General features: G+C 43.4%; 1 protein-coding gene across 2 annotated transcripts in view; it reads left to right on the top strand.

Annotated features, from left to right (window-relative positions):
• The window catches only part of pvrl2l (PVR cell adhesion molecule related 2 like), a 360,133-nt gene that overhangs the window by 129,325 nt on the left and 217,012 nt on the right, over nt 1-13,796 (top strand). For both annotated transcript variants that reach the window (XM_030120563.1, XM_030120562.1), the window contains exon 2: nt 13,418-13,530. In XM_030120563.1, the coding sequence (XP_029976423.1) occupies nt 13,418-13,530 (113 nt within the window). The remainder of the gene's footprint in view (nt 1-13,417; nt 13,531-13,796) is intronic.

Genomic DNA, 13,796 nt, shown 5'->3' with positions numbered 1-13,796 from the left:
TTTTCCGTCGTCTGGAGAATTGCATTACAAACAGAGGCCATGTGATTGCCCGTGGAAACATTCAAAGGAAATGACTTTGGTTGTTTCAGGGTTTTGGACAAGCTTGGATGTGATATCATGTTATTTCTGTTAAATATTACCTTTTTTTTTTTTTTAAACACACTGCTTGATTCAGGGAATATCATCTTGTGATGTTCGGCGCACATTGTGCCAAAGGCCACTTTTGATTTTTCTGAATATCCTCCACCAATTTTCTGCGCATTGTAGCCCTTTGCTTGTCCTTTCTGCAGATATTGGATAACCATCTAATTTGTTCAGAGCTGTATTTCTCATATCTTGATCCTCGTCCCTGCTTTCTTTTTTTTTTTTTTTTTTTTTTTTTTTTTTTTTTGAATAATTCCTTTTGATGAAAACCTCGCTGGCCTTTGATCTTGGTGCCAGAATGCAAGTGTATTGAGCGGTGGAAGCACATCAGATAGGGAAGCCAAACTCTTCAGTGGAAGCAGGGAGAAGAGAGCCGCTGAGTCCTGATCAACCGGGCTCGGTCATGAAAAGAAACCTCTGCACTTGAAAAGGATGATGGAATAAAAGCCACTGACATGGGTGCTGTCGGCGCGTTGTTTTGTGTAGCTATGAAAGAGACGTGTCGTTTAAAGAAAGCGTCGCGTGACGACGCCGTCACGCTTGGCTCCGTCCCGTCTTTCACCTTTCTGTTCCTCCAGAAGCAGAAGTACAGCCGAGCCACTTCACGCCTGCTCCTCCCGTCCTGCCGTCGTCCTCTGAAGTGCGCGGCTTTGTTTCTGTGCAGGACGAGCTCCGAGCATAAGCAGAGGAGGCCTTTTGAAAAGCAGAAACCTGAAATATTGAACTCGCTGTTCTCCGCCTCAGTTCTGTTGTTATTTAATGTGTAAACGTAACCCGCAGCGAGCAGGCTTTGGTTTGTGGATCACACACCCAGGTGTCTGTGGGTGCGTCATGTTGAAAGAGCACCTGAGAAAATGTAAATACAAACACACACACACACACACACACACACACACACACAGCGGAACCTGCGGTTCTGCTCTGTGGCTTTTTCAGGATGATTTCTCTCTGAGCTCCATCCTGTGTCCACATTTATACAGTCCTGTGCATTAAAAACCTGGAAATAAAAAGAAAAGGAGCAGCGATAGAAGCGGAGCGAGGAGTGAGCAGTTTGCACGAGGGAACCGCGGCAGTGTCTGCTGAAGAGGAGAGAGAGAGAAACATCTCCCGCTCTCTCTCTCCAGACATTTCAAGTCTGTCTGTTGTGTTTTCTCACGAGGCAGGATCACAGTTAGCTGGATGCCGTGTTTCACCAAGAACAGCCTCATGTTTCCTCACTTCACTCGGCTCCAGATGTTACGCCTCCAAACTCTGAGCTGACCTGGGAATCCTGCTTCAGGACAAACTCCCTGAACTTTGAACCTCAACACCTTTTAGGGCAGTTTTGCAGGTTTGAATCCCACCACTGTGGGATTAGTTAATAATGCAACATGATCATGTTTAGGGCAGAAGCAGAAATGCTGCTGCTTTGTGTTGACAGACTTGTTACCCTTACTGTGATCATGCTTATGTTGGTTTAGTTGGGTTTCCCCAGGATTACTCGTGTGCTTCTTCATAAAAGTGTGGTACTAATATGCAGCAGTGGCTTTATTGCTTGTAAAATTCCGGTTCATTGCTGAGAAGCTGAGCTTCAGGCGGCTTTACTGTCAGTCTGTGGACGCTGCGAGCGCAGGAAGATCAAGAGAAATTTTAATTTAGTCAGAGAACAGAAACTCCGAAAACAAGGCGATGATAAATAAATGTAAAAGGAAGGGCCTCCTGAAGGAACATTAGTGTATTCTGTTCATCCTTTCTGGCTGCTCCGCTGCTTTATCCGATTCGGATGACGGAAGACTCAAAGTGGCGATCTTCTCCCGATGAGCCGAGACTGCTAAACTCTACATTTCTGCGTTGATATGCTGAACTTGTCTCAGTTCTTTTAAGGTCAGACTCAGCAATCTGCCTTGTGTGTGATGAACCCCACCTTCCTCGGGACAAGGTGAGCGCTTCACCACCGCCGGAGTCAGCGCCTTTGGAATGCAGCCGTCTGAGGCAGCCGGCCACATATCCGCTAAACAATGAAAGGCTGTCAGCCGCTGTCAGATATCCGCTGTCAAAAGAGATTAGAAAAGAGGAATTTGAAGATGTGACACTCAGACGTCTAGCAGATGGATTCTTCACCTTTGTATGTGAAAATTGGGCAGTGAGACGTTATCACATTTTAGTCTGAAGAAGTGAGAACAGAGTGTGATTTATTCTTCAGTCCCTCCTAATTTAGACGGAGTGACTGATCCGCCACCTCCCCGTAATGATAACGCCGGCTCCTGTGAAGAGTATCATTAACCTTATCAGGCTCTCTCGACGGTGCAAAGGTCACGGAGAGAATACCACCTGCGGATATATTTATCTTGCTCGTGCACTGATATTAGAAGGAGTGAAAACTTAATGAGGGTTGATATCGTGGTCATTCGTTGTCAGACACCAGTTACTGATATTGAGCTGATCACATTTGTAACACACACACACACACACACACGTACATTCTGTTTTCATCTCTTATTGGGACAGTGCATTGACTAATGTTTCATAAGCCCACCGGCCCGATCATTTCCTCAGCCCACACAGGATAATGCAGTCCTTAAATTCCTTTAAAAATGAAAAAAAAAAAAGTCAAATTGTCCATAGCTGGAGTGAACAGGTTGTCAGTTGAGATCACTGAAAAAGCCTCCCACAGTATAAACATGCCAATTACACCAGCTGTCACCTACCCATTAACGTTAGACCAAAGTGAAAACTTTTTTAACGTGCTTTTGTGCCTCAGCCTATTAACACTGAAATTATTAAAATTTGTTCCTCGTATTTACTAAAACACTGAACGTTTTGTCTTAAAAAATACAGCTTGCATTTAGTTCACAAAAATGACACCTTTCTTTCTTTCTTTGACTTGATTCGATGAAGTAGATGCATGATGTGAAATACCACATAGATATTATGATACACAGATACCAGCCAGAGGTCAAATATGAACGGTGGTCAAGACGAGATTATCATTCATCTGTCTTCTTTCACCTTCAGTTAAATTTGAGAGAGAGAGAGAGATGTTAAAACAACTGCACCAGAAAATGATCCAGGGGGATCGGAGCACATCCAAGTAAAAGGTGTTTTCAAATAGGCTGGACTGGAGCCGATCTGAGCGTACTGTGGTCGAAGACAGGACACACTCTGGAAAAGGTCACCAGTTCAACACAGAGCATTCACTCACAGCTTCAGGCAAACCTGCTCTCACCGGTTAATCACACAGCACATCATACGTGGACACTTTTACTGTTCCAACCGCGACCAGGGGTCATCACTACCATTTCCAAGCTAAATATTTAGCAAAACAGTTTTCCTGTAATGATGTAGGAACTGTTGTTTTCCTGTAGAAAGTTACAAAGTATGTGGTTGAATTTCTAGAGGCATGTTTTCTTTTATTGATTATGTATTTTTTGTATGAATGGAATTATGTCACTCAAAATAAAAGTTTTGGCTTTGAAACGTATAATTTTATGTTTTCCTTGAGAATATAAAATCAACAAAAAACCAACATCAACATTGTTGAATTTTACATGTTAGATATGGTGGACGAGCTTCAACGGACCTAACGCGCGTCAGGCGCTTTTTGAGCGTCGCTCTTCGAGCTTTTCGAGCGTTGGCGAGGCGCGTCGCAGCCGTCAACGCCTGAAGTCGGGAAAATTGAACTTTGGAAGCGTCAACGCAGAGCGGCATCCAATCACAGACGAGCACTCTGAGCGCTGATGCGGGCCCGGGAGAGGCGGAAGTACCGCTGAAAGCGAACCTCATCCTCACGCAACTCCTGGAGCAAATGCTGAAATTCGCCAAATTGCGAACGCCGTTGCAGGATGGGATGAACCCAAAAACGTCGCACAGGCGCCTGACGACGCCGTTTTCTGGCTTTCTTTATTAAATAACGCCAAGCCAGTGTCTCGATGGGATCCGCCATTGTCAACATGAAGACGGGACACAGAAGCTCCTCCCACTCCCGCCAATGAGCTGCCGCGCGTCGCGAGCGTCGTGAGTAGATGAACACGCGTCGAATTCCACACTTTACATGCGTCAAATTTGAGGCGTCAGTGACGCCGGTGACGCTTGCGACGCGTCCGGTGTGAACGCACCACAATGCTGTAGAGTTCAGTTACGTTTCATGTCAAAAACATGGACAGTGATGGTCCGTGATGCCTTCCTGTAAACCAAACTGAAAAAGAACTATTTCATTTATTTATTTATTTTTTGACAGTTTGAAAAGTGGGAATTCCACTTTCCAATTAACTTCAGATGTATTAACGTTCTCGTGGTAAATCTGAAAAAAAAAAAAAAAAAAAAAAAAAGCCCTGCTCATCCACGTCGTGCAGCCAGGAGCTGCTGCCTGCCAGCTAACGCTAACCGTGTAAAACCAAAGCCAGCTTCGTGACAAGTAATCTCCTCTTTTCTTTCTCTCCGGCACGTTGCTGATCAGTGTCCTGTTACTGAAAAGCCGGCGCAAAATGCCATGATTATGAGCTGTCAAATGCCAATTACCGGTAATTCTGCTGCCTGGCGTGTGGTAGATGAGACAGTCACTCAACACCAGTCCGCCTCTACCTCTTACTTTCTAATTCATTTCACCTTTGAAGAATTGTAGGGTTTTTTTTTTCCTCTTGCTCTCGCTCTGTGTGCTTGTCAAGAGTGTGAGATTTTAATGGATGATGACCTGTTTAACAAGTGTGAAATAAATCGAAGTGCAAAATGATTGCTGTCTCATGCTCGAGCACTTTATCACTCCAGATTTCAGGATTTAATATAAAGAATACCAAGATGATAAAAGGCCAAACAGATTGTAATAAAAAGGTCACTTCCTCTAGAAATTCAAATGGACTAAAATCAATTTTGCTGTGGTAACAATGGATCACAAGGCTGCCCTAATGCGAAGAGGTTTGCAACTAGTCATTACTCATCATAAATATGTTATTTCTTCAATGCAAGATTTATTAAAATTACGTAATCTATCCCATTCAAAACAGAACAAGAGGCAGGGCAGACCCTGGAGGAGTGGTCAGAAAGTCCCACACACAGAGAAGTTAGAGTCTGGATTGAAGACAGAATGCAGAGGAAAAAAGATGCAAACACCATGCAAAATATGCTTCGGTACCATGCAGATAAACCTGGTCACAATTGTAAGTTCAGCTCCTCTTCACTGAATCAGAGGTGACGCCTGTTATTATATTATAATTATATGTTACAACGATAAGAGAAACCAGTATGTCATCTGCATACGCCACTAAATGAACCCCGTTGTTTAACTTGCATATCTTAGCATTGAAAATGTGGAGGTTGTGGATTTTACCTCTTTGGAAATCTGATGTCACTCTGGTCACTTTCTGCTTTTATACTCTTCGTTTTGGATGTTAGTTTATTGCCTCATAGCTGCAGTCACACTGTCACGCACCTATTTTCTCAAACGGTCTGTGTCACACCGACATGACGATGGCGCCGTCTGGCATAACGCCACACCTTAGCCAGGACTCAATCGGCACATTGTTCATCTTTAGTCTCGGACACTGCCAAACATAGTACCACTGGGCTTCCCAGAATGCATTGCACTGAAGCACTCACCTACAGCAAATTTGAAGTTACCGAACACATTGAAAAAGATGTATTTAGATTGTGGGTCAGAGCCAGAGGACCTGAAGATAACCTCCAAACTCATGCGTGTCCCTAAAATAATAGACTTTTTGCCTTGATGTGAATTATTAACCACTGAAACACTGCTCCATCGTCTATCAGCATCGTCAGATGTTTGCCACCCGTCTTTGCTATTCTTTTAACATCATAATCTGTCATTATTTCATTATGCATTGCTGAGGAACTGATAAAAAATTGCCCGGCAATCATTGTAACCTCCATCGCTTGTTAACAGCAGTTATATTTTAGGCCTTAGGCTCAATTTCTGCTTGATCAGTCAACCCACTCTGCAGCCGTCTCTCGACAGAAGATGCTCTGTCGCACCTCAACCTGCACTTGAACCGGGGTGACAGGAGCTGGGGGAGAGATCTGATTAAGCGATGTGACACATTTAACTGTGTAGTTTGAGGTTCTGCAAGATAGACGTGCTACTCCTGATTGTAAAGGGAAAGGGAGCGAAATAAAATGTCCAATCCTGTCTCTACATGGTTGGAATTTTCGTGTCCAGGCTCCAGACTGACCAGATTTATGGACTAATGTCCAGATGTGGGCACTGCTGCTCCTGGAGGGCTTCAGAGCTGGTTTGATCACGTCCTTGCTTTTACACAGCTGAACGTCAACGCGAGTGTTTCTTGTCAGGCACTCAGCAGAGATTCAACATTACACATTCATCAGATTCTGGAGCAGGGAGGCATTGATTCGAGCAGGACTCTAGTCCAACAAGACCAAGAGTCCTCGCCTCTGTTCCAGTCCAGAAATACATGACTTGCTGTAGTGAATTATTCTTCTTGATCTTCAGCTGAAGCACTGAAAGTTTACTTGTTAAATAATCTGTTCTCACTTTCCTTTCAGTTAATTTCATTGATCAACAATCAATTACAAATGCTTCACAAAGGATTGATTGTAATAGGGCATTACAAGAAGCATAACTAAAACATAAATAATAACAGTAGAAAGTAGAAATGTGCTGTTTGGTTGAAATAAAATTGGAATAAAAGACCATAAAGAAGACAAAAAAGACATAAATATTGAAATGAAAAAAGCTATTTCTGGCAAAATTCTACACAAATGTGAGCTAAACCAAAGAACTGATAAAAATAAAATCATAAAATAAAATCAACAAAAGGAGTACACAAACATTTGTATGGACAGGCGACCAAGTTGGATCGTTATTCCAGTGACTCAACTGTAAAGCCACCGGGTCCCAAGAGGACATGGACTGAAAGTCATGACACTCTGGAGGACATTAAGGTTGTTTATGTCCATCTAGTCGAGCACATACACACAAACTATCGACTACAGCTGTGGTCAATAGTGACGGCCAATGGCACCGTTTTCATAGAAGTTCAATTTTCCCTGTTTCCATGGAGACAGAACCGTAGCATTTTCAAACGTTCCGTCTTGGAAGCCATTTTCAAAACGCTGTGTTTTCAGTGACACTACCACTGTTGTCGTGTAAACAAAGCCTTAACCCGAAACGCCACCACATGGACAAATATGACAGGAAAAAAAATAAAGCAAGAAACCTTTTCTTTGAGAAATCTGTCTTTACTCTTAATTAGAAACAAGATAAATGATAAACTTGAGTATTGACAGACTTATTAAAGTCAAATGAGGAAATAAATTGAGATTCCTCCGCCGTCCTCCATGCAGAAGCTTTATTTTTTTCAAACGCTACAAAATTCTTTCTATATTATCAACTTGACAGCTGTTGAAAGCCAAGCAGATAAAAGCTGATAGCGCTGACAGCGCGACAAGCTGACAGAAAACCCCAAAACAAAGCAGCCGTGGTTCGTCGCCTTCTATAAGTATGTGATTGGGATGGTAATGTGGATGAGTGCGCGCCCCGTCCGCATCCTCCAATCCTCACACTTTCACTGCACGTCTGTCTACATGGGGAAGCTCCACGCAAACAGGCAAATGCCACAAGCCTCTAAATGTCAATTAGCTGTGATTCATCTCTCCGGTGCATTGGGAGCGAGGCGGAGTGCGGCCATTCATTTAACCGCCTCCCCTCTTTGACTTTCCATTTGTGTGTAGCTGATGCTCGGCGCCGCCGCGGCCTCCACGGAGAGCAAGTGCAGAATAAGCTGCAAATTGTGGGATCACTGGGGTTGCGTGCGAATAATGGAGAAGATTCTAATGATAAGGGTTACAGTCGTGCATTGACACCAATTTTCGTCACAGCAGGACGAGCATGCGTGCGAATCGCCTTGGAAAATAGAAAGAAAGACCACAGACGGCAATTAAATATAATTTCACAGGGCAGGAAGTTTGCCTCCAGTAATTGTCTTTAACAGTCTGGGACGTGTGTGCTTCACTGGAATTAAATATAAAGGAAAAAAAAAAAACATATCTACTGGACCATGGATCAAAAGACAGTGCAACCGTTTGGTGTTACTTGAAACTGAGCTTCAGTCGATTTTCCGCTTCTGAATGAGGGATAGGCAAAACAGTTTCACACGTGCGCATGCACACACACACACACACACACACACACGATCAGACACAGAAGTTAGAGTCCATTAATGTGTGTCGAATAATGAATAACTAGTGATGACCTTTTACAGTGTCAACTCCCCTGATAACTCTTGATTCTTATTAGAGAAGCAAGCAGAGTTTTTATGATCACACAGTGTGAAAGTCTGTCAGTGTGGCCTGTTTTTGCTCTGTTTTGTTTTGCTTTACTATGACCTAAAGACCAGAAGAACAAATGCTGAGCTGTGATTTGTCAGAACTTTACGAAGTAACGAATTCTTTGTCATAAAGTTAACAAACAAAGGCTGTGGGGAGCCAGCTGTGGAAATGACTTTCCTCACCAAACCAGCAGCTTCAAACTCGGCTCGTTTTCCACAGACTACGAACTCAGATGCAATAATAAATCACACTGTAAGTCCTACATTAATCCTTAACATAAAGTCATCCCAGTATTTTGCCTGATTTGAGATACACACCACATATTCCATCTTCTGCGCAGTGTGTCCTCAGTGTGTGTGCACACACTGCATTAGAGCCTGTTATTTTTTTTATACATTTAGTATATCAGGACCTGTGATTTTTTTTTTTTTCCTGTTAGAAAAACATCTGCTTTACCTGATTGACCCGACTATAAAACACTTGACACATTATTGTTAGAAGTGTGAGGCTTCCACACCTGACTGTTGAATTCCCAGCCTGACTTCAGAAGCTGACGGTTGTTATCGTTGTATCTGCGTGGTGAAAGTGTGCTTTGTTTAAGCAGAATCAGAGAGTCGGTGTGTCAGCTGACGGTTTGTACAGTGTGAATTAAAAGTTTCTGGCCCGTCTCGTCTCACTAAGCCCGTCGGCTCAGGCTCCACGGGGCTTTTTTTTTCAGTCAGGCTCTGAGGAAATGAATCATCTCTGATGTGATCTCGTGCTCTTTGCTCCTTTCCTTTCACTCTTTCAAGGTTTTACTTTCTTTGCTCACATCTCTCTTTTTCCCATTTTCAAACTTCTCTCTGTGATTCTCTTCATTCCCTCCTCCACTCGCTCCCTGCAGCTCCATCGCCATCAGCCTTTCTCTACTTTAGTCCTTTTACTCGTTTCACTTTTGTACATTTTTTCCCCGGGTTTCTTTCTGTATTCCGTTTTCATTCTGTTGCATTTATTCCTCCTCATAAATGATCCCGCCATCATTATTCCAGCTCTTTTTATTCTCTTTCCGACTTTTTCTCTTTCAGTGTTAAGCTCTTTTAATCTTAAACCAGTTTTTTTTTTTCTCAGTCACGCTTTCTTCCTCACTTCCCATCTCTATTTTTATTTTTTTTTCTCCTCCATTCGGCACAGAAGAGAGTTCATTGACCACTCTGAATGCCAAAAAAAAGTTCATGTGCTTCATAGCTTTAGTGAGACCATCTGGTGAGCGTGTGTATTTATGCCTGGTTTTCTTTCTTCTTTTTTTATTTTTCAACAAATACTGCGGGCTGTGTGTTGATGTGTTTAATTAGGGGAAATTAATCAGTGATTTTGTGAATGGAAGGAAAAAAAATGTGATGAAATGAGAAGCTAGTGTGAAAAACTCAAAGCTGGGAAAAAAAGAAAAAAAACTTGGGTTAATTGCTGCTATTTCGGGGTTATTGGTTGTGGAGAAACCTGCTTTGACAGTCTGGAGTTTACATACATGTGTTTTGCATGTTTCACGCTCCCCGTCTCTGAGTGATCTACTGCAGCGGTGGATAAACGGTTTGACGGCCCGCTGTCTCCTTCGGGGTGCCGGGCGGCGGTTCAGTCGCCGACTCCGGCTCATGAGCACGTTACAGCGGCACGCTCTGATTTATGCACACACTCCGACGTACAGTAATTGCACCATGCACACCGTTAAGCATACATATGACTCCCACACGGAAAATTTATTCCTGCATAGGAGGGCGCACACCAACTTTAACACACACACACACACACACACACGGGTTTTTTGTGCTTTAGTGTGACTGTGTTTTACGGCTGATTTGAAGGCTAAATCCCAGCCAGCCCATTCACCTCCATGCTGCGGCATGTAACATATTGTCCTAATCAATCCCTCACACACTAAGAGGCTTTTTCAGCGGAACCTCCCGGGGCTGGCGAGCAGTTAGCGAGTGCTTATCCCCCTTTTCTTGTGGAGAGAGTTAGAGGCCAGCTCCCCACAAGAATTTTATCTTTCCAGGCGCAGAGCCTGGCTGAGAGGGCAGCGAGCGAGGGGGAGACGGAGGAGAACAGACCTTGGTAGGATTTGATCCCAGGTCAGCGGGGGGTTCGTGGCGGGGGGGCTGGATCGCTGCATGGGCGCCAGGCAGAGAGCAGTAAAAGGAGCAGTAGAAGTGGAGAAAACAACACCAGAGCACAGTTTCGCTGCTTTTCGTAGTTACTTAAACGAGCATCCGCCGGTTTGTCGGCCAGGATCATTGCTGCAACCTGATTGGATTGCAAAGCATGAACGACCCTAAGACTTCAAAAAATGTGGCTCCGAGCCTCACATGATCCCTTTATAGATGTTAAAAAAACCCCGGCGAGCAGCTGGACTTGAACCACAATGAATGAAGAAAGCATGACCGTTTCTCTGTGTTTCTTCTGACCCACTGGTTTTTGTTGTGTTTTTTGTTTCTCTCCTGTTGTCTTTGCATCCTTTTCTGAATTTCTTCCTTTTGCCATGATGTGGATTTTGACGTCATTAAAGTTAATTAAGACTAGGAAATGTAATAAAGCAAATGAAATGAATAAATCACCCACATAAAAGCCCAGTCCCTCCCAAACAAAGTTTAAATGACTTTTATTGTTCACGTCTTAAAAACACATTTTTCATTCACAACAGAATAATGATAGATGTGACCCATTTCATCCTTTTTATGACTTATATTCATTCTCTTTGAATTTAATGGCCTTGTTTGTGAGTAGCATCCCGTCTTTCAAAGAAATCTATAAATGTCTGGCATATTTCCAGCTCTTCGGGAGAATAAACAACTGCACTGCCCTCCGTGTTGTTGCCCGTGTCTCCTTGACATGATGAGCATATGTCTGCGGCTGGTGGGAGGAAGTGAAATGCAGGCAACCCCCAGACGTTTTGTTGTGATGGATGCAGTACGAGGTCCAGCGTTCGCTGAAATATGAAGGCCTTCCCTGAAAGAGACATCTGGGTGGAAGCAGATGCTTTTCTAAGACCTCTGTATCCTTATCAGGACTGCTGGAGCCTTTCCAGATGTGGAAGCTGTCCACCACATGCATCCCCAGGCCCTCCGATAAGCTGGCTTTGAACAGTGTGCTGATAACAAGTGGGACGGTCCTCCTCCTTAGTCTGCAGCGCAGCATCTGAGCTTTTACACAACACTACTACAAATGTGGCTTTCAGCATCCACTAAGTTGTCTTCATTCTTTTGTAAATAAATGGTCAAATATTTATTTTTTAATCAACATGTTCTTATGATTCAGGTTCTAAACATGTTCAGCGCTCAGAGTGTATCCATGAAGGCTTTTCAGGCGTACTTGAAATAAAGGTAATGTCCTCCAACACAGGCTTAAACAAACATATTTCTGAATTAAACGTTTCATTTTTCCGTCTAAGCATCCCCGTATGGAATAAAAACTCCTTGAGCCGAGACGCTACTTTCTCCCAGTTTAACTAAAGTATCTTTCTGTAGATGTTTTGCACACTTATTCAGCTCTGACATTGGTTTTATTATTCTGGCTACTCTTTGATTCAAATCTGTGCATTTTTTTTTTCCTTGAGTTGGCCATTTTTATTTCCATCTGCCTCTTCATTTAGTGCCAAAACTGTTCGAATGTTCAGCTCTGTGAAATTTCAATCAGTTGTTCTGCATAACTTGTCGACGATAGAACACATCCGTCTGCTGTTCGTTATATAACGGTACAACACGATACAATGCAATACGACACAATTAGGTTTGAATTACAAAGGTTTAAGGTATGATATAATACTCTGCATCACAATACGATAGTGGCGGTGCACTGCATTAAGGTACTTGGTGATACGATATGCGGTAAAGTTTTTCCTTTTCAAACAAGTGCTTGAACAGGAGAAACATCCAAGAATAACCGTTATAATGTAGAACTTAACCAGACATTCAAATGCAAATCCATTCCCAGCAGTGTACAAGAAAACCTCAAGCCGGTCCAAGGGTAAACTGTTGCATCAGAAATGTAAAGTGCATCTGTAGTGAATACACGGGTCAGTCTTCAGGCTTCCTGCTGCTTTCAGCAGGTTTTGCTTGAAAGCCTCGAATGTAGTTTCCATTGCATGAATCATATCTGAAATTCAATATCTAGAAGTCTTGCTCTCTTATAAAGTGAAGCTGAACACAAAGCCCCGACACACTGAAAGCAACAGAAAGTGTCTTTTGTTAACAAAAAAAAGAGGTGTCGCAGCAGCGCGGTGACATTTGTAAAAACAGGTCAAAAAAAAAGAAAGTTTAGGATCAAAGACGGTCTTGCAACTCCTGATTTGCCGTGCTACAGATGATGTCTCCACACGAGTGAGTCGGTCCGGCGCAGAATAAGAAGCAAACGCTAACAGAATCCATCCCATCCGTCCAGTCGACAGGTGCTGCTCTGAGACGCTGCTTGTCCTGACCTGAGTTCAGTTTGAGGGGAGAGCTCGCCACCTCGCTGTCAGCCTGAATGACCGGCGCCGCTCTCCAACACGGCTTGTCATTCCTAAGTGAAGACCTGCAGGTGATTTTCACCGCATTGCAAACAGATCAAAGGTAGCGGTGCTGCGGAGGCTGTTGGTTCCTGGAGGCTCGCCCCCTAGCGATGCCTCTCGGTAGAGGAGCTTTTCTTGTAATGAGCCGGGCCTTTGTGAAGGAAGCTGGCTAAGACCGCCCCAGGCTTCCTATCAAACTCTGATGATTCCTCTTTTTTCTTTCCCTTTAATGAACATGTTTCTTTTCTCTCATGAACTCCTGTCGCTCTGTGTCTTTCTTTCTGTTTGCATGCGCCTCCTGGTTTATGCTGTTTACATTGAGGATATCATCCGTCCTTCATGTTCAGAAGTCAAAGAAGTTCTGGAAAGCACAAAGAAATAGTTTTTTTTTAATCTCGACATCCATGATAAGACTGTCACAGACTTTGAGGATGATTGCATAACCTGTTGTCCCCCTTGTGTCTCCGTCTCCTGCAGGTATTTGGTGTCAGAAGGTGCGGGTTGAAGAGGAGCTGGAGGCGTATCCCACGGAGTCTGTTGATCTCCGCTGCCAGTTCATCGACGGAGGAGGCCTGACCAAGCTCACGCAGGTCGGTGGAAGAAGAGCAACCCTGCTTTTTAAAAACTGTTACAATACGACTAACACTGTGGTAAACTCCACTGGCATTATTTAAAGTAAACAGACTGCTTCCAGTTATCCTCAGATTCCTTTATTCTGCAAAAAGTCTGAAGTTTCGAAAAAAAAACCAATATATTTATGATGCAGGTTTATGGTTATTATGAGGATACAAAAAACATAAACTATTAATCACACAGGAACACCTGCTGCAGCTTTGTCTCACCTGTTCAGGCTTGT

Source organism: Salarias fasciatus, chromosome 22 (genome assembly GCF_902148845.1).
Source record: "Salarias fasciatus chromosome 22, fSalaFa1.1, whole genome shotgun sequence".
Classification (NCBI taxonomy): Eukaryota; Metazoa; Chordata; class Actinopteri; order Blenniiformes; family Blenniidae; genus Salarias; species Salarias fasciatus.
The sequence above is the reverse complement of the archived record's forward strand: the minus strand, read 5'-3'. Positions and strand labels throughout refer to the sequence as shown.